At 54.1% G+C, this 21,124-nt stretch overlaps 2 protein-coding genes across 7 annotated transcripts in view; both read left to right on the top strand.

Annotated features, from left to right (window-relative positions):
• Positions 1-927, top strand: part of ARSI (arylsulfatase family member I) — an 8,102-nt gene extending 7,175 nt beyond the window's left edge. The window contains exon 3 of the mRNA XM_019630055.1: positions 447-927. The gene's annotated coding sequence lies outside the window, so the exon portion shown is untranslated. The remainder of the gene's footprint in view (positions 1-446) is intronic.
• Positions 928-5,849: 4,922 nt separating this feature from the next.
• The window catches only part of CAMK2A (calcium/calmodulin dependent protein kinase II alpha), a 60,774-nt gene continuing 45,499 nt past the window's right edge, over positions 5,850-21,124 (top strand). Inside the window, exons 1-2 of one of the 6 annotated variants that reach the window (XM_019630069.1) lie at positions 5,850-6,125; positions 20,332-20,426. In XM_019630069.1, coding sequence (XP_019485614.1) covers positions 6,064-6,125; positions 20,332-20,426 — 157 coding nt within the window. In that variant the 5' untranslated portion in view covers positions 5,850-6,063. The remainder of the gene's footprint in view (positions 6,126-20,331; positions 20,427-21,124) is intronic. The other 5 variants (XM_019630073.1, XM_019630072.1, XM_019630075.1 and 2 more) reach the window with 5 other exon arrangements.

Here is a 21,124-nt window from a genome sequence, read left to right as displayed (position 1 = left end):
CCCCGCAACTGGAACCTTTCTCTTTCTCCAGGATGTTGATGTTGGGGCCGTGGTGGGCAGAGGCCAGGACTGGCTGAGGCCTCTGGATTCCTGCCAGCCCTAGTGCTGGCTCAGGAGGGAGACTCGGACGAAGTCACCCACTGGGATGGTGTCCCAGGCCCAGCATACTCCAGAGAGGGGTTGTCCGCAGCCTGCCCCTTCCCCAGGACACTCTAGCTCTGCCAGGAGCTTGTCCCAGCTGTGTGGGCTGGGCCCTTCCAGCGTGGCAGGGCTCCCCTGCAGCAACAGGCTTGTGTCAGCTGAGTGGAGGCCTTGCCTATGCCTGCTGAGTGGGCCCTGTCCCAGATGGCCCAGCCTCCAACTCCAGCCCCCCTTCTCTTCCTGTGCCCCTGACTTTTGGGGCCACAAGTGCAGGACCATAAAAAGCCCTTTCTATTCTCCCCTAGGCACCAAGACCCACCCCCTGTGGACAACCTGGCCTCAAACATGGAGAGCCCAGCTGGGGCTGGTGGTGGGCTCCTGCTCCTGGTTTCCCGAGAAAGAAGTTCAGTCTAATCTCCAACCCGGCGTAGAGTTTGCCTGGTTGAGTCCTACCTAAGCCAGAGTCCAGCAAACAGCCCAGGAGCCCCACTCAAGCTTCAGCCTGAGACCTGATCCACAGCCCAGCAATGCCCAAGCCTGCCTAACTGGGGCACTGGCAGCTGGCCTGGTTGAGTGACCAGAACTCTGGGAATTGTGGCGAGAGGCTCAGCCTGCTTGCTGTGGCTTCTGCTCTGTCCAGCAATCAGCATGGCCTCCGCCATCCCTATCTGCCTCTGGTTCCCCCCAGTCAGGGCACCTGGGTCTGGATTCTGTCAGGCCAGGCCCCTGACTGGCATCACTAGGCAGATGCTGACACCACCTGTGGAGGGGAAGGATGCGAGGAAGGGCAGGCCAGAGGCAGCTGTGGCCCGTTGGGTCACAGATCTGGGGGACTGGAGCCCAGAGATGGCAGACGAGCCCCCTGTTTCTCATCAGGCTGGACCAGGTATGCCAGTCTGATGGGTCTGAGCAAGGGGTAGCCCTTTTCGAGCTGGGCCCTGCCTATGGAACCCTGGGCTGGGATGACCAGTCCCCTAGGAGCCAGGAGAGAGCCCCAGGCATGTCTGGAGAGGCAGAGCTCTTAGCCCCACCCTGGGCCTTGGCACCATTTCCTCCTCCCACTTGGTGCCTACTGGCTACCTTGGGACCTAGGCAAGCAGCCCTGCAGTGTCAGAAAGAGGGAGGGCAGAGCAGGGTAAGAGAAGGAGCACTGTTCTGGGAGTCAGGGTTCTGAATTGTCCTGACGCTGCCCCTGACTTGTGTGACTGCAGAAGGGCAGCTTTCTCTCTCTGGGCCTTGTTCCCCCATCTGTAAGGGATGTGGGCTCCCTCAGGGCTCTTCCAGCCCTAGTGGAGGCCAAAGAATACAGGGCAGGGTGCTGAAGTCACACAGATCCCAGACGGGTAAGTCATGTCATGTCTCTGCAAAATCAGGCAATGATCATATGTCTCATGGACATTCGTTGTGAAGTATAAACAGCACAGTTAAGTGCTTAGCACAAGGCCTGGCTTGAAAGTGGAAATAGCTATTTTTCCTGTTCTTGGAGTTCATGAAGGAACATCTTGTCCCCATATTTCTCAGGAGGAAGCAGAGACCCCAATGGGGAAAAGATGTGCCATGAGCACTCACAGCCAATGGCAGGACTTGATCTTGGGTCCTCTAACTGTACGTTGTGCTGTGCAGACGTTGGCACAGTAGCCGTGGTCCTCTGTCTCTTGGCTCCCTGCTCCCCTGTCCCTTGCAAGGATTGCCTCCTATGTGGGACCCCTCAGGGGACAGTGCTGCTCCCCGACCCCTGACTTCTCTTCCTCCTGAGTACAAGTCCAGCATTATTTACTGCAATGCATTACTCAGATCACACTCTGCCTAGACCCTCTGCAGGATCATTTCTCTCTTGGCCCACTTTCCACCGATTCTGCCCCTTATACTCACTGCCCTTAGTGGGACAGGCCTCGTGGGGACCCTTTGGATGGCACGTTTTCTGTGGTGCCTGCCCAGGCCCTGCAGGACCCTGAGGCGCTCAGGCATGTGCACGTGAGCATGTGTATGGGCTGTGTGTGTGTGTGTGTGTGTGTGTGTGTTGCGAGGGAGAGGGGTTGAGTTGGCTATTACAATGCTACTGAGGCGCTGATCTACCCCCCACCCCTTGCCATGGCCCCGGTTCCCATTTGTCCTCCCCCATCTACGTGGCTTCCATCCTGTATTCACTTTCATGTTCCTTATCCTAGCACGTCAGAGCGGTGCTCGGTGACCTGGAGGGCTCCCACCCCTGGCCATCAGCCCGTGGCATGCAGATTGACTCTTGAATACCGCACGCATGTTGCAGATGGGGCACACGTGCTGGCTCGCATGCCTGCCATAGCCCTGGGGAGTAGAGAGTTTTGTCAGGAACAGTCCCCCTGATGCAATCATCGGCTCATTCTCTCAGAGCCACAGAGGCAGGGGCTGGCTCCTCGCTGCCCGCCACCACTGGGCACAGCTGCCAGCCTTTCAGGCCCAAGAGGCGGCAGTGAATTACCAGTGCTTCTCGGCAGGGTGGCAGTTACACTCAGGGTGGGAGTGCGGTCCAAGGCAGTGCCCACACCCCTGCACCAGGCTCTTGAGGGTTTGGAGGTGTGTGTGTGTGTTGCCAAGGAGACCTTTTCCTTTTCTTCTTTCTCTTCCTCCATCCCCTCCTCTCTAGCCATCTCTCCACCATCAGGATACTGCAGCCTAGGTTTGCTCATTCTGCAGTACATTTGCACAGGGTTTGGGCCAGCACTGGGAGGATGAGAAGAGTGACAGAAAGGAAGGGAGGCAGAAACAAGAAAAGAGGTGAAAAGGAATGGGAAGGAGAGGGAACACTGAGAAGGAAGGGCTCAAGGGAAGGAAGGAAGAAAATGGGGGAAAGGTGAGAAAAAGAAAAAAGGAGGGCTGAAAAGGGAGACGGAAGTTGGGAAGAATGGATGGGCAAGGTAACAGCAGGGACGGGTGGGTTGGGGCTGAGTTGGTCTGCCCACTGAAGCCACATAGCTCAACTCCATGGTTCCTGTCAGAGGCAGAGAGAAAGCTGGCCGTCTATGCCTCAGTCCCTTCACATTCCCCTCTGAGTCACTGCTGGCTCTTCCTGTGATGACGGGGGGAGCTCCCCTCACGTGCTCTGCTCTCTTCCTAACATGCCCTATTTCATGGGAGAAGGAGAGGGGGAGGAAACAAGGTGGTCAGGCCAGCACCAAGCCAAGTAGCACTATCCCCTCCTTTTTTCAGAACATTATATTCCCATTAATATAGCCTCAGGCCTTGTGACGCCTCTTCTTCTAGCCTCAGTCCTTTGTTCTATAGGAATTGCTGCAAACCAGGCTTGGACAAGGTGATGTTCAAATCATGAGCTCGACTTCAGTGGGAACTCAGAGAACGACACCTCAAAGTTCTGGGCCTTGAAGATGGTGGTGTGTGCTTCCATGGTGCAGAGAGACCAGTGTGAAGGGGGAGGGCCTTTTGAGTCCTGTGATCCTAATGGTTTCTTATCTACTGAGCTTTTACAGTGTGTCAGCCACTGTGCTCATCTCATTTAATCCACAGGACAGCCCTGGAGGTAGGGAATATTATTAACACTACTTTGCAGATGGAGAAACACAGGTGCAGAGAATTTAGGATACTTATTCAATATCCCACAGCTCATAGGTCGTGGAGTCGCTCTAACCACTCACTGCACCACACTGCCTCTACTCTCTCCTGGACAATGACTGGGGTGGTCATCAAGGGCTGTTCCAGCACTTTCATGTGTGGAAACCAGCCCCTCCTGGGGACAGGCTAGAGGGTCTGGGGCAAGGAGGTGGTGGTACAGCCCTTCCCCCACTTCTCCATTTACGCCTCTAGCCTCTAGCATGTTCCTTGCCTTGCCAGCTGCCCACTGGCTGTGCGCCCCAAGCACAGGCCTCTCTTCTTTGCCTCTGAATTGCAACGTTGGCGGCAGAAGCGGGAAACATATTGTGCACAGAAAAAAAAAACACAAAAAAACCTGAGTGGTTTTTCCTTTTTCTGAAGGTGGTAATGGTGCAATTAGTGGCTAAGCCATTACCCCTCCTCCCTTGTTCTCCCCCCCATCCTTCCCTCCTGTCTCCTTCCCGTTTCTCTCCTGGGAAGAAGTGGCTGCATCAGACAGCCAACCCCATCATTCTTACCCCTGACTTCCAGGAAGAGGGGCAGAATTCAGGGGAGGGAGTGCCCAATGTCTTCAGGCAACCCTGGACCCAGGCACCCTAGGGCAGTGAGTTAGGGACCTGCTGGGTTTGGGGGTCACCAACAAGCAGAATACCGTGTCCAGCAAGGGAGGAGACCAGTGAGGCAATTCAGGGGTTCAGAGGAAGTGGGCTAGAAACCCAGAGGGTTTGGATCCTGTTATTCGACCTGTGCTTATTGTGGGCAAATACTGGCATGAGGCCTCAGCCTGGAGGGCTGTAAAGTGTGCCTGAGTGGAGGCGGAGGGTGTGAAGGGTCTGAGATTCTAAGTCGAAATCAGAGTGATGCAGATGGTCATGGTCCCGCTTTAGACCTTCCTTTTCCTCTTTTAGAAACTAAAAGGAGGCCTCCACAGCCATTCGTCCACTCCATCTTCACAGCCTTCCTCTGCAGTGGCAGCTTTGTTCTGTTATGTAGACAAGGAGCTGGAAGCTCAGAGAGGGGCAGTGACCTTCCCAGGGTCACACAGCTAATAAATGTTGTAGCTGAACTTGAACTCAGATCCTTAAACTCCAGTCTTCTTCTTTCTTAACCCCCCAGATCTTGGGGTGAGATTTTGGGGCCATAGCTACTGCCCTGAAGAGTAGAAGTTGGCAGGGAAAGTGCCCACAAAATTCGGGAATGAGGATTTCAGGACAGATCCATGGCCGCTCCCCTCCAGCCAGGCCGTGCTCCCCTCCCCACTGCCTCCTCCACCTTTTTCACCTTGACTGGAAGCACAAACAGAAACTGGGACGTGGGCCCCAGGAGACCAGATCTCCATGGTCCCTCTGGGGGCATGGGGTGGGGGAGAGGTTACGGAAGAGGCCTCAGGAGGGGAACAGCTGTTACAGCTGAGAGGGGTGAGGATGAGCGGGTAGCCAGGGCTGTTCCCTTTAGAATCCTGGTGTCTCCCCTGCAGTTGCTCCCCAAGCTCGAGAAGCAGTGTGATGGACAAGGTGGAAAAGAACAGAGAGAGCAAGAGCAAAATAAGAAAGACGGGCAGAGGGAAAAAAATAAATAAATGCAGAGGGAAGCGGAGAGGCAGTTACAGAGACTACTGTGATCCAGAGAGAGAGAGAGAGAGAGAGATCCCAAAGAATTAGCCATCGTTTCCCTGTAAACCTTAGAACCCGGCTGTTGCCAGGACAACGGGGCAATACCTGTCTCTCCAGAGATGAAGTTGCCAGGGTAACTGCATCCTGTCTTTCCTGGGGACCATCCCAGAATGTGGCATCCACTGTTACCATGGCAACTGCCTTTTTGCCCCACTTAATCCCATCCTGTCTGCTATGCGAGCCCCATAGTTGGAGGTGGGGGAGGTGGGAAGAGGGATCACTTGTGGACTAAGTTTGTTCTCCTCCCCCTTCTGCAGCCCCTCCCCCAGTCCATCACCTCAGGGTGGGGGTGGAGGTGCTGGGTCCACCTGCCTCTGGGCTCACACAGGCCTGCAGTGTTGTGTACGGTTGGGCCAGTGTGTTCTGGAGCAGGTTTTGCACTGGAAGGCAGGCAGGTGTTGGGGAGGCAGTTACCGGGGCAACGGGAACAGGGCGTTTCGGAGGTGGTTGCCATGGGGACCTGGATGCTGACGAAGGCTCGCGAGGCTGTGAGCAGCCACAGTGCCCTGCTCAGAAGCCTGGGGCTCGTCAGTCAAGCCGGTTCCAGGTTCTCCCTCGGAAGCACGGGCAGGCAGGCGAGTGGCTCCTAGTTCCGGGAGCAGAACAGCAGTGCCCCAGCCCTGGTCCTCCAGCCCCAAGCCTCACCTGCCCACCCAGCACCAGGATGGCCACCATCACCTGCACTCGCTTCACAGAAGAGTACCAGCTCTTCGAGGAACTGGGAAAGTGAGTTGCACCTCAGAGTCCTGGAGGACACAGGGGAATGGTGTCACGGGCAGGGGTGTGCACCTGTGGTGCTTCCTGTGCTCACACAGGGAGGAAGGCTGTATGTGTTTGGGAACACTTGCATGTGCAGAGTGCCCAGAGCTGGCCATGGGCATATTTGCGGGTTCACAGATGTGCCAAGGCCAGCTGAATGAGTGTGTGTATAGGGGTAAAGGGTTGACGGTGCATGCCAGTGAGTGCGCGCACACACACACACACGCACACACACACACACACACACACACACACACACACACACACACACAACCACATGGCCTGGGCAGACACAGATTCTTAGAAACTCAGGGTTAAAAAGGGATTTTCCCATCAGCTGAGTCCAAGGCTGGAAACCCCTGTTGAGTTTCTCTTGAGGTGGCCATCTGCCTCAACTTGGATACCTCTGGTGACACAGAGTTCACCACCTCAGGTAGTTAGTCCTTCATGACTTCAGACACCTGCAGCGACCATGCAGAGTGGCCAACTTGTCCCTGTAAGCACGTCCTTTCCTCACTTTCCCCTCCCAGTGCCTCTAGGAGTGAGGGCATTGGTACAGCAGGGGTTAATAACTGAACGACTGGTGAGGCTTTCTGGGTGTTGGGAGGAGGGGAAGGGCAATCAGGGAAGTTGGGGGGAGCACTGCTGTTGCAGGGGTTAGTGGTGCGATGGTGCACCAACCCTGGTCCCTTGGCAAAGTTGTCCAGCCCCAGAGCTCATTTTCTGCCTTTGATGACTCGTGTGGAGAAGGGTAGGAGGACGGAGGCAGAGGGGAGCCCCTTGGGGGAGCCCAGTAGGCTGTGGAGTGTCGGAAGCATTGCTGGATGCCCTGGCAGGGTTTGTGGAGGATCTGGGGATCGATCCAGGGGAAAGGTACAGCTTGGAGGCAGAGTCTGCCCCGTGGGCAAAGCAGCTCCAATGCCCTGGGTGGTTCCTGCTATAGCAGCAGGAGTGCAGGGGAAAGGGGCCCTGTAGGTAGGTATTTGCTGGTGTGCATTTGATGTGTGTTGTGTAAGAGCTGATTCTGGGGTACACTTGTGTACACTGAAAGGGTGTGCATGTGTGAGCACCAGGAGGAGGTGCTCATGTGTGCTTCGTGTATAAGGCTTGAAAAGGCAAGTGTGCCCTGCAGGGGTGGATGTGTGCAAGTGGCACACAGGGTGCTGTTGGCTGGTTTGCATGGGAGTGAAGGTGTGAACATGCGTCACTGTGTGCCCCATGTGTGGCAGGTCAGAGCTGTGTGTACATCAGCAGGCCTATGTGTGTGAGGTCTGGGCATGTGCAAACATGTCTGTGTAAGGATGCACATCTGGGACGTGGGCACAGTGCTGTCCCTATGAGGTCTGGACATGCGCATCTATGTGAGGACTCAGGGACATGCACACGGGAGGGTTTATGTGTGTATGTGTGAGGCCTGGGCCCACAGGCTTGGGTGGGAGTGTGGGTGTTGTAGGCATGTGTGAGCTCGTGCTGGTGTCTGCATATGTGTGGGAGGTGGGCCTGTGGCTGTGTACAAGTAGGCTGCCTGCATACACACACACATACACTTGCACACCAAGCGATCCGACATCTACAGGCACACGCCAGCTCCCTCGTTCCCTCGTACAGACACACACCCAGGAGCAGCAGATGTGTGCTCACTCTTGTCTGCAGGCTTCTTTCTGAGTGTGTTTTTGTGCTGGGGGGCGGGGAGCAGGGATAAAATATTTAGGGATGCTCTGGAGGACTAAGGCTGTCCATCAGGCTTGTACAGGGACCCCCTTCTCAGCTGGTTTCCTGTGCCCACTGGAACCCAAGGATTCCCTGATTAGCTGGGAGCTGCCTCTCTGGGTGCGCCCAAGGCTCAGTTCTGGGAGGACTGCGTCACAGAGTGCAGTGAAATGGAGTTGAGATGTGACTCAGGTGCTCAAAGTGAAAAGATAAGTGATGTTTTGCCCCAAGAAGAGACAGAGATCATGAAGGCTGGGTGCTGTTGGGTGATTTAGCAGAGAGCCATTTCTGGCCCACTGCCTGCCAGGGTGCTTGGAGGGACCGGGGCCACAGCAGCACTTCAGGGGACAGGGAGCCCTGGTATGGCCATGGCAGGAAAACCGAGGGCGGCAGGCATGGCCAGACCTGTCTAATCCATTTCAGACCTCTTCCTTCCAGAACCATCAGTGCTCTTAACCTTTTTTAGGTCACATATTCCTCCAGGAATCTGATGAAAGGCTAAGTCTACATTCCTCAAGAAAATGTGCAAAACTACAAAATGTTGCATGCGATGTCAGAAGCTTGCAGGACAGCAGGAAGGCTGTGGATGGGCCTCAGGTTAAGGATGCTTGTATTGGAATAAAGGGGATGAGGCTCCACACCTCTGATGCCAGGGTTAAAAAGGTCAGGGTACCACTGAGGAGGAGGGTGTCTCCTGCTCTGCACAGCAGCTTCAGTCCAAGTGTCCAGTGGGGCAGGTATGGGCACTGCCCGGAATAGGACACAGGCTCTGGACCTCACCACCCATAGCTCTGTGACATTGGGAAGGCTATGGCACCCCTCTTTCCCCCGTACCCCCCCCCCTGTAATCTGCAGATAAAAAAAGGGCTGTGAGAATGAGATGAGATGGTGCCCGTGAAGATATAGTGACAAGCCTGGCACACAGCGGACCTCCCGGAAAGGATGGCTTCCCAGGGCTGGAGTTTGCCTGGCCTGGGAAAGGGGCTGACCAAACCATGTCTCCCTTGGGCTGGCAGGGAGGCAACAGCTCTTCTTCTGTCTGGAGAAGCACCAAAGATACCTGCAGGGTCCAGCCTTCAACTGGTCACCCCACAGCCCCTGACAGCCGGGACATTGCAGTCACCAGCCAGGAGCTGAGCCCCCGTTCCGGAGCTGGCAGGGTGACTGTCAGAGGCAGCTGGGTGGGCCCTACAAAGGGACATGGGAGCCTTTGGGTCTCCTTCTGCAGGGCCCCTGGCTGCCCAGCTGGAGAGGAGGGCATGCACCTCTCGAGGGCTTCCCGGTGCTTCAGCTCAGCGAGGCCTGGCTTGTGACTGCAGGCTTTCCTTCAAGCAGCGCAGGGGTAGGGCTGGCTCTGGATATAAGAGAAGCTACCTGTCTCCTGTCTGGTGGGGGTGTGTGGGCTGGGCAGGGGCTTCTGGGGCCTCTTGATCCTACTGGAGGAAGGTCCCACTGCAGCATATGATTCAGATAAGCCAGGAATTGATTCCAGGTCCCCTAGAGGATTGATGTGGGGCTGTCACGTAGGACTCAGAGCCTAGCTCACTCTCTCTTCCCTTGACCCCAATCCTCTTTCCTCCCAGAGGGCCAGAGAAATGAAAACCCAGACCTTAGGAGCAGAGAAGCTTGTTGGGAGGCAGGCTGCAGCGAAGATGCCAGCTCAGTGTGACAGCGGGCCTGGGCAGCTGGACCAGAGCTCTTGGCAGATGGGTCTTCTCCAAAGAAGACCAAGGTCAGGGAAAGGGGTCAGGTTTCAGGAGGTGGAGAAAGACAGTGGCTCCTCCAGCCCCTGACATTCTCTGGGCCTTGGACCCCACTCTCAGGAGAGGTTATGGAGACCAAGAATTGCCCTGCAGCCTGTGTAATCACCAGGCTGTACAGAAAGAGCCTCTGAAGGAGATATTACTTGAGAGAAGGAGAGGGAGAGAGAGAGGGAGGGAGGGAGACTGGAGAGGTAGCGCAACCCACTCTTTTCTCTCTAGAAACAGATCTGAAATTGACTCAAGCGTGGTGTTGGGGCTGGGGGAGGAGTTTCAGGGGCCAGCAAGGTTGGCAGAGGGGGAGCAGAGAGCTGGCTTCTAACCCCTATGGCTTTGTATTGTGAACTTGGGCTTGGGCTGGGCTGATCAGGGGGCAACGCTGGGGCTCCGAAGCAGCACCCTGCACTGGGGGTGTCCAGGGTTTTGGGTGCTTAGGTTCCCTGTGGAGATGAAAACTCTAATATCTGCAAAATATGTTTAGCAACCCGGCCCTTCCCTGGCTGAGCTATAAGGAGGATTGATGATGTAACACTGAAGAGAGAAGGCACTTGGGCATCAAAGACGGGTGTTGTACTTTCATTTTGCTTCTCATAACCTCTCACATTCACAGCACTTGGGGGCCGGCAAGGCCCTTCTCCATCCATGAGCTCATCCCTGAGCGAGGCAGAGGGCTTACTCATCCATCTCACAGATGAGCAGACCGAGGCTCGAGCAGGTGGAATGACTGGCTCAGGGGACTGGTGGCAGTGCTCACACTTGCATGTAGGTCTCCAGCACCTTGCATGGGGGGAAGGTTGATGAGAGGTACCCCTCCTGGTGCTGTGTCTGGGGAACACTATTAGGAAGAAGGGCAGTGGCGTGGTGGGTAAGGGGACTCTGAGCTGTCACTTATTTCCCAGTCATGATTCTGCCTCTCATTTACAGGGCCACCCTGGGTGAATCCCTTGTCCTCTCTGTACCTCAACTTTACCATCTGTGAAATGGGGTCAGAATACTTCTGCAGATGTTGAAATGCCCCCATTAGAGTTGCTGCTCTCTTTAGGCTCCTTCTGTGGGAGGCACACATGGGAAATTTCAGATTCCCAGAACAGCAGAACTGGAAGGACCATGGACACTGCCTACTCATAGCACAGATGGTGGAGCCAACACCCAAAAAGGAATGCTTTGGCCAAGGGCACAGGGAGAAGCAGTGGCAAAGCCAGGAGGGGACCAGATGATGTGCAGGGGCCAGAGGCCAAGGATGGGAAGATGAGGGGCAGGCCCTTAAGGAGGGGTGGCAGGGACAGGGGAGGGAACAGTTCCTCCGTCCCCCTGCAAGCCGTCAGAGCGGCAGACATGCACATGTTGTGGTGCACGCGGCAGCCCTCCACCTCCATGCAGCCACTCCCACGTAGGCTGAGACATGCTGACACTCTGCTGAGCCTCCCGTCCGCCCGCCTGCCTCTTGACACAAGCACATAGTGACACTGCTGCCCGCACTCCTACAGCTTGGGGCCTCAGTCCTGTCAGCAGGGTGAGGGCAGAGCCTTGGAACGCAACACCCGCATCTTGTTGCTAGTACGCATGCACACACACACACACACACACACACACACACCAGTGCATATGGACATGCACATGCACACACACTGGCTCCAACTGGGCATCGAGCACGAATCTATCTCCCAGTGCAGAGAGTAAGATGATCAGGTTGGACTTCTGGGCGTTCTCTCTCTCTCTCTCTGTCTCTCTCCATCCCCCTTTATCTCCCCTCCCCTCTCTCCCTTTCTCTGTGTCTCTTTGGACTCTGTCTCTGTTTTTATCTCCCCTTACCTTTCTTTCTGTGGGTCCCTTTGCCACAGTTCACACTCTCCTGCATGCATGCCCATGTCACACTCTCTTCTGAGCTTCTCTGTGACATGGTAGGAAGCCTCCCATCCCAGGTCATCCTGGTGCAGCCCCAGAGCATGTTCAACCTGAGGCACAGCCCAGGTACTCTGGGTCCTTGTGGGGATGGCTGCCCATCAAGGTGTTAGGTGGGCTAGAAGGCCAGTGGGAAGTGCTGGAGAAGGCCGAAGGCCTTGGTGTATTGGGGTCATGTGAAAGGAGGAACGTCTATGACTTTTGCATCCATTCGTCAAGTATTTCCTGAGCACATACTCTGTTCCCAGCCCTGGGCTGAGCCCAGCAGGTGCCACACGCAAGACTTATGTAGCCTTTGCCCCCCTGGGGCTCATAGTCTAGTGGGAAGCTGACATTAATTAAATCACTTCAGAAATTATTATTTAAATGCAACTGCATAAGGACTATGAGCACAAACGTGAAGCTATAAGCTGCAAAGAGACTTCAACTAGTTGGGGTAAAGGAGGTATCAGGGAAGGCTCCCCTGAGGAGGTGATGTCAGGGAGCTGAAGGCTGAGTAAGAGTTAATCAGAGGGAACAGGGTGGAAGAGTGTTCCTCAGAATAGTGGAAACAGCACAGGCAAAGGCTCTGAGGTATGTATTTTGATGGAGCATATCATCTCTGAAGGGGTTGGGGGTTCCACTCTTCTTAGGCCTGCTCAGCCTGCCCCCCACTTTTGGATACCTTGGGCCTAGAAGGAATATTAAAAACCGTACATTGTCTAGGGAGGCCAGGCAGGGCGGTGAAGGTCTGGAAGCCGAATCAGGTGAGAGGGACTTGAGGAGCTGGGGGACATTAGCAGGAAGAGGAGACCTCTGGGTGGAGGAGGCCCTCTCCCTCCATCTCTGCAGGGATGCCTTGGAGCCTTGGGGAGCAGAGCAAACTGCTCTGTGGGGCCCCAGAGGGCAGAGCAGGGTCAAATGCATAGAGGTACAGGGAGATTTCAGGTCAACGTAAGGAACAACTTTCTAATTGTCAGAATGGCTCCTCTGCCCTCTAGATGGACGTGTCCTCAGAAGATAGTGAACGCTCTGGCAGTGGATCTCCACATTCACGACCCTGAGCCTCCATTTCCTTTCTGCTCCACATCCATCTGTGCTCATCAGTGAGATGCTCTGCTGCAAATGTGAAGTGGGAGATGGTTTAGGGGCCAGAATATCCTCAGTCCCACTCAAATATCGGAGCGAGGAGTGCTCCCTTGTCTTACGGAGGGGGAGCTAAGGCCCAGAGAGGGCCAGTTCCTCGTCTGAGGTCACAGAAGCCAGTGACACACAAGAAGTGGGCACTCCAGCCTCTCTCCAGTCCAGAGCTTGGCTCTCTTACAAGCCCTTGAAGCATCTGTCGTTGAACCGCTGAAGGCCTTCGGGGTGTGCAGGTGGACAGAGCCAGCCAGGAGGTCATCTGAGGCTAGGGAGACAGCAGCCCTTCAGCATCTCCCCTGCTTTGCCTGCTCTGGTCCTGTCTCCAAGCTCTGTGAATATATATTTTTTAATTTCCCTTTTTTGTAACCCATTCAAAAAAACCCATGCACAGCCCAAACAAGGAACTTCTGTTGGTTCAGTGTTCCCTGCAGCAAACAGAATCTTCCGGTCCCCAGGCCTTCTGTGTCCCCCACAAGACTTCTGCTGGGTTGGCGTGGGGCAGGCCTGGGGGTGGGGGGGCTGTGCGGGACAGCTCGAACACACTGTGTCCCTGAAGCATCTTCTGGAGTCTGGGAGTGGGCGGCTGTAGCCGGGGCTGGGAGGAGGGAGATTTGTGGTTTCAGTAATAGGGCCCAGGATTTTCTGGCCGGGAAATGCTGTCGTTTGTGGAATTGTGGGCAGAGCTGCTGTGGTGAGCTGGGGAGAAGAGGGAGAAAACCAAGCCAGGGGGGTTCCTGAGCCCCCAGCACCTATCTCCTCTGCTCTGTTTGCCATTTGGGGACCTGCATAGCTGTGTTTTGTTTATTATAGAAATAGCACTTTATTAATAGAAAGGGCACTACTGTTTGGAAAGCAATAGAGAGAGAGGGCTTTAAAATGACCGATCCACAGGTGATTTCACAGATGGGTGAACTGAGGCCCCAAAAGGTGAAGGGGTTTGCTTAATGTACATAGAGGTGGGTGTTCTGGAAACAGAATAGTCCTTTTATTTCTGAACAAATCTGACCCCAGCCTTTTAACTGTTTTGGGAATCTAGGAGCCTTCACGGAATCTTATATGAGCCACAGCCACTCTCCCCAGAAAAAGGCACACTCACTCCAACTCAGAATGTTGTATATTACATCCCACAGGTCTCCCTACTGTAAAGCCCACCTGTGGACCCCAAGTTAGGGCCCCCTCTGATCTGAGAGTACAGGGTATTGGAAAGAACAATGGATGATGAGGCAGGAGTCCTGGGTGCAAGGTCTTAGCCTTGGTTTCTTCATCTGTGGACTAGGAAAGGTAAGATATGACTGGGCATATCAGCTTCTGAGGCAGCCACGTGTGGCCCACACTCTGGCCTCTTGGTTGGAGCTGCTCTGATGGCCTGCCCCAGCTCTATCCTTTCCCCAGACATCCTAACTCCATCTGTTCCAGGCCCCCAGGCATTGCTCTGTCCTGAGTGATCAGATCAGCTAACCGGAGCTGTGAGTTACTAACCACCAAGAGGTTTGGGGTGCTCAGCTGAGGGAGGCCTCAGATCACAGACCTGTCTACATTGGGCACGTCTGAAATCATGCAGCTCATCTCAGAGAGGTAGAATGCTTAGGTATTGTAACTGAGAGTGGGGTGGGGGGGGGCTTTGGGGAGGAGACTGGACTTTGATTATGAGGTGCCTGTCACATAACATTCAGGCAAGGTGGCAAGGAGCTAGAAACCTGGGACCAGAATTTCGGAGACAGGAGGGCTATCTAGAAGCAGATTTCAATCTTGAGTGATTATTGTCAATGGCTTTCACCACTTGGGGGGTGGTGTCACAGAATCCTTTGTGAAGCTAGTGAGAAAGCTGCATCCTCTGCTTAGAACAATGTACAGACAGAATAATTTTATTAAAGCTTTAGGTGTGGTCATGAACGCCCAGAGCCTCTCTAGGGATCCCAGCTAATGGCCTGGGTAGATAGGAGGAAGGCGGAAGTGGTAAGAGAACGGAGGAGAGAGAACAGTGAGCAGCAGTGATGTGGTGGGGGGAAGGCGAAGTGAAAGCATCGTGGGAAGGGTGGTTGCCAGGGAGAGTGCAGTGACCTAGAAACAAAAGGGAGGAGGGGCTTCAAAGCTGGGTGGTCACTGGGGCTCCCCACCACCTGGTATGGGGCAGGCCAGGTGGATCAGGCCCAGTGGGGCTGGGGCTGGGGCTGGGGGAGGGGAGCATTGGGTGGGCGGGCCTGGAACAGCTTTCCTTCCCAGGAGCTCGGGGGGTGGGAGCCAGATTGTGGTGGGTTCATGGAGCGTGGGAGGTGGGAAGAGGAGGCAGCGGATGTCGGACACTTGTTCTGGAAGTTTGGCAGCAAAGAAGAGAGGAAGGAAGTGGCCCAGGCTGCTGGGTCGAGAGAAAGGCTCTTAGTTTCTAAACATTTTTTTTATTTTTTGGGTGGGGTGGTTGTTTTTTGTTTTTTTTTCAAGAACAGGGGAGACCTGGGTGTGTTTGTGGAAGCAGCCAATGAAGGGAAGCCCCTGAAGACTGCCAGCAGCCCTGACAACCAGACCCCCAAGAAGTATAGAGCGGAGTGAGGGCTCGGCGACTGTGCCATCTCCATCAGGCTCCCGTAAACAGTGTCCCTGTCCGCTGAGACCCACAGGCATGTCCTGGGCTCTGGGTAAAGGCCAGAGGGTTTCCTTTAGAGGATGTTGGCAGTAACCGGTCTTGGGTAGCAGGGACCTCATCCCATCCCTGCGTTGCAGAGACTTCTCACAAATGGCCCAGGAAGAAATGGGGCTGGGACTCCTCATCTCCATCTTTCAAATGGGAAGACTGAGGCCCAGGGGGATAAGCGAGCTGGTAGCCAAGCTGGGTGAGGACCCAGGTCTTTCCACTCCCATCAAATGCTCTTGGTGCTGCATCTGGCTGCCATGTTGGCATTTGGGGATGTTTCAGGCCAAAGAGAGTGGTGAACCCCCTGTGGGCTGGCAGCCAGCAACTCCCAGGACACCATGCCTGCCTGGCAGCCAGAAAGCAGTTTCCCAGTGTGAATCTTGCTTTTCACAGCCCATTAGCACATTCCCACATTCTCAGCCATGCTGGACCCACTCTCACCATGCCCTCTCCATCTGTCTTTTGGAGAGTAGGGCACAGGCCCCTCCTTCCTGCTCACGCTCATGCCTGGGGCAGCAGCCCCTTCCTCTCCTCACCGTGCCCCCACCTCCGCTCCTAGCTTGCTTCTTCCCTGAGCTTGGCAAACAAGGTCCATTTTGTTTCTGATGATGCCAGCTGTTCCCATCACTTGGTAGGTAATGATGCCTATAAAAGGCGTTGTTTCCTGAGCATTTACTGTACTCCAGGGACTGTGCTAACCCATTGCATACCTTATTCTCTCATCAAATCATTGAGAGAGCTGCACAGGGTGGGCACTGTTCATATCTGACTTTACAGGGGGAAGAAACAGGCTTACAAGGCTAAGGAACTTACTGGTAAGCGGCTGAACCATGATTTGAATTTGGTTGGTCGGGTTCAGGACAGCCTGCTCTTATCCACATAGAGCTTTACTATCCAATGTGAGGGTCACTAGCCAGGTACAGCTATTTAAATGAAATAAAATGAGAAGCTTAATTCTTCAATCCTACTAGCCACATTTCAAGTGTCGTTGTCATGTGAGGCTAGTGGCTGCCACACTGGACAACACAGACTGATTCCATCATCACAGAAAGCTCTGCTGGACGGTGCTGGTATACAATATTAAAGATGGGACGGCCTCTGCTACTTAGCCTCATCTCCACTCCAACCCTATGTCGCAGATGAAGAAATCGAGGCCATGTCGGCGCAGACCACTGCCCAAGACTTCCCAGCATGACTGAGACCTGAGATTCCATCCCTCCAGTGTCTGTCTGTCTGTCCCTCACACACACACCCCTTGCTGCCCATGCTCTGTGACCCTTTCACTAACACGGATATAAACTTCAAACCCAGGGTGACGCACATGTGCTTTGTCACACCGGGAGCCATGTGGCGTCAAATACATCAGGGCACTGCCCGGGCTACCGACACACATACCTACGGGCAGACACATTTCCTCAACCCCTTTGCACCTAGAAACACTTTCACGGGCACTCCCCGGGCCTGCCCATGCCACACCACACTCCTACAGGCTCTCCCATGCAGGCCTCATCCCTTCCTCTCAGGACCCCTGGTCACGCCCTCCACTCTGCCCTTCCCACCTAGGCCTCCTCCCCTCTCCCACTCTATCCTGTTTCCAAGCTCCTGCCCGCCCGCTTGCTGGCCACCTGCTCAGCTCAGGGCCGGGGGCGGAGTGGGCTGGTTCTTCTGTTTGCCAAGGCAGCTGGGCTGTGGCCACTTGCTCATGCAGGCCGAGAATGCAGAAATATGCCCTTTTTTAAACAGGAGATAAAAAAGAGAGGAAGTTAGGGCAGCAGGCGTGCTGCCCCCGCTCTCATGTTTGCTAGAGATTTTCCTCTGCCTTGTTTCCCTGTGGCAGAGAAGGGGGAAGCTTCCCACTATGACTGGAGACCGGAGGGTACACGGGTAGAAAGACAGGCTCCTTGGGGTGGCCGGTTAGCTCAGTTGGTTGGGGCGTGGTGCTGATAACACCAAGGCTGCGGGTTCGGTCCCCGCATGGGCCACTGAGATGCGCTCTCCCTAAAGGAGCCAACTGTGCCATTGTGGCGTGAAGGCGATGTGTAACCAATGACCATGGCGGTTCCCCGATATAATTTAAAAAAAAAAGAAAAGAAAGGCTCCTTGGCCAAGGCCCTTAAGGAAGGGCCCCATTTGAGACTCTATGTGCCTGGCACTGTGACCAGAGTTTTGCACTCATAGCCTCCCCTAAGCTCCCCAACATACCCAGGAGGTAGATGCTATGGTTGCCCCCATTTTATAGAGACGTGCAGTGCCAAGTTCAATAGCACAGTTAGTTGGGAGGTGAGTCGTGATCAGACCACAGGGCCTTGGGAGCCTGGAGCCCCTGCTTTTGAGAGTCACACTCTCTTGCCTCTGGTAGAATCAGAGAGGCACATGCAGGTGACCTGGGTTCTCTTTGCAGCCTCACTAGGAATATGCCTGCTCACCGAGGCCTCAGTTTTCAGGTTTGTTAAATGGGGTATTATAATTTCAGTCTCGCCAGGTTGCTGTGAGGGCCCAGGAGGAGCTTAGTGGTGAACGTGCATCTGTAGGGAGGATGCCTTCTGGGTGTATGAGCGGCGGGTGTCCTCTGAATCAGTAATTCTGAACTGGTTTTGATAAACTCCTCCCTCTGAGCCTCTACTAAAAGCCGCGCATCTTTGTCCAGAAGAAACACACACACACACACACACCTCCATTCAGAGGCATGGGATGTTCTTCGAGGGTACAGGAATCCTGCGGCCACCCCCCATGGCCTGGACTCCTACTTCAAACCTGCGATTTACACAAAAGCTGGAGGTGGTGTTCTGTGGAGGAAGTTCAGCACTTTTCTTATTTTACAGGTGGGGCTCTTAGGTCCTCGGCTCCTGGGGCAGAGCCAGGTTCGTGGGGCCGGTGGAACCTCCCTGCTCAGAGCCCCTTGTGACACTCTACCAGTGTTGATATCTAGGTGGGGGGGGGCAGGCATCAGGCAGGACTTCCCCAGAAGGTGGGCAGGACAGTGCCGAGCTGGCTGAAACAGTGTGTCTCACTGTTGCTTAAATCTACCTCCTCCTGTACCTGCAAATAGCATCTATGGAGTCCCTCTTGGCAGCAGACAGTGGGTACCTGGGCAGGGGGGCCCACTGGAGAAGAAAGTTAAAGCCCTGGCCCTGGGAACCTCACTGTCAGGTGGGAGAGACAAACCGGATGAGCAGACACAAATCTGGGCTAGATGAGGAGATACAAGGTGCTCTGGGAGTGCAGACAAAGGGTCCTGTAACAGGTGGCTTCTCAGAGAACGTGACCCGGTCTTGTTGCTTTCCTCCAGGTGATGGTTAGGCAAGGGCTGTACCACCCTGGGGAGGGTCTATTACTGTACGACACAATCCATTTGCCCATGAATTCTGGCCTTCCCGGCTTTCCTACAAGGTCATATTTCCTGATTTCCAGCCCTCCCCCGCCTGCCGCCATTTCTTTTTTATCCTTCCCCACAGTCTCCCGTCACTCTGCTCATGCTGCCCAGACACGAAGCCTGTGACACGATGCGCAGGGGCATGTGCAGAGTGGGTGTCTGTGCCAGCCTGCAGGCTTCCTCAGTGCCTGCCAGTGTCCTCCTCTGATCCCATCAGCCTCACCTTGATGGCTTGGACCTGCTCATATGCTTAGGAGGGGGGTCAGAGTTTGGAGGATAGGATGGGGTGCGGCCACAGCAGGAACCCAGACATGCAGGCCAGGAAGCAGGAGGCTCACTGATGGGGGAGAGGCCAAAAATGTGGGAGTGCAAATCTCTGAGTTCTAGATGCAGCCCTGTCTGTAGCTAGCTGTGTGACCTTGAGCAATCTACACTGAGCTATGCTGAGGCTCAAAGTCTTGAGCTCCACTTCAGGCTTAAGGAAACAGAATCTGCATTTTAGCAAGACACCCGGGTGATTTGTGCGGACATTAAAATTAGGGAAGTCTGTCCTACAGACTTGCTTCTTGCCATTAGCTTGTGGTTAGGGCAGTAATGGTGGTGACCATGGTCAGTGTCTGTGATATGAGGGGGTTAGATCAGATGGCCTTTGTGGTAGAGGGTACAACGTGGCACCTAGATGACAGATGTAGCCCTCAAAAATAGTTTTGTTTGGCCTGATACTATGTTAACATTTTTCTTGGAATAAGGTGTCAGTATTTAAAAATTGGGAAATTTTGCATAAATACTTACTTCAAATTCTCTTCCAACTACCAATACTTTGAGGATAAAATCCAGGAACCTCTTAAAACATATGAAAAGATGGTCAGCCTCACTCTTAGTATGACACTTACAATTCAGATCTACACCGATATACCCTTTGACCAAATAACACCCTTTTTAAAAGTTTATCCACAGACATATGCACACATGGGAAATGTAACACACACATATAAGGTTAGTCATTGCAGCACTGCTTGGAATAGATATAGATTGGAACTAACCTAATTGCCCATCAATAGGGGACTGGCTAGGTAAATTACAGGACAGCCATATGATTAAATACGATATCATGAGGAGATCTTTATGTAATGGAAAGAGGCTCTCCAAAATATTTACTGAAAAATGGAGGATACAGAACAGCTTGCAAGGACCAGTAGTAGAGAGTGTCTGTAGGAAAGGTGCTCTGGTAACACTGGCCATCTCTGGTGAGGGGACCTCAGAGACTGGGGTACAGAGGTGGGAGGGAGTCTTTGACTATCTACATGATTGCATCTTTTGAACTTTGAGCCATGTCAATGTGTTAACTACTCAAAGAATAAACAACTAAAAGCTCTCAGGGACCTAGATTCTGTGATTCTAGCACTACGTGATTCTCATATTTTACAATTTGATAAGCCTAACTTATTATGACTCTGAAAGGCTTACCTTTCGTGAGGCCAAGCTCCTAATAATTTGCCACCAGTGGTTCTCCTGGGTCTCTGGCCCTGAGTTGGGCCACAGCAACCCCTGAGAGCTCACACAGCCCTTAAAGAGGGCTCCCTACCTAGCAAGGTGCAGCTGCATGAACTCCAGCATCTCTAGGGGATGCAGCCCTCAGGCCCTCCCTCACCTTCTTCACCTTCTCTGTCCTCATAGGGGAGCCTTCTCGGTGGTGCGAAGGTGTGTGAAGGTGCTGGCTGGCCAGGAGTATGCTGCCAAGATCATCAACACCAAGAAGCTGTCGGCCAGAGGTAGGTGGCAAACCCATGCCTTCCCACCCTCCGGGGTGCTCCTCTTCACAACCTCCCTCTACCCCTTGGCTTAGAACCAGGACCTGGGTCTGTTCCCCTGGGTGATGCTGCCAGCAGAAATGGGGATTCTTCTTCTATGGGTATTACGAGAACGGACCCTTCCAGTTTTCTTCTTTAGGGGATCTAAGCTGGAGGTCACAGACTTCCTGACAGGTCAAGCTCTCTGCCCCCCACCCAGGTGAAGGTGAAGATGCCAGGTGGGACTTCCTTTCCCTGCTCTTCTGCCACTTGCCTCCATTCTCACCTCCAGACCTCTGCACCTGCTGTTCCCTCTGCCTGGATGCCCTTACCTGGCGCCTTACAAGGCTGGCTCTTCCTCAACCTTTAGGTCTCAGCTTAACGTCAAATCTTTGAGAGACTTCTCTGACCCCCAAATCTGAGGGCGTCTCCCACATTTTACATCTCTCATTACTGTTTACTTTCCTGTGGCTTCCCCAACCCGAACTAAACCCATTTACTGGATTGGTGCCTTGGTTCACCTCTGTCTTTCCTCTGGACTTTCAGTTCCAGGAGGGTAAGGATGGGTCTCATTCCCAGCGACGTGCCCAGTACCTAGGACAGCGCCCTGCGCATCCAGCGTGCTCTACCAGGGAGCTCCAGGTGCTCTGTCTGCATCAGTCACACCGGTGTTATCATCG

This window comes from Hipposideros armiger, unplaced genomic scaffold (genome assembly GCF_001890085.2).
Source record: "Hipposideros armiger isolate ML-2016 unplaced genomic scaffold, ASM189008v1 scaffold_888, whole genome shotgun sequence".
In the NCBI taxonomy this organism is placed as follows: domain Eukaryota; kingdom Metazoa; phylum Chordata; class Mammalia; order Chiroptera; family Hipposideridae; genus Hipposideros; species Hipposideros armiger.
This window is presented reverse-complemented; position numbering and strand designations above follow the sequence as displayed.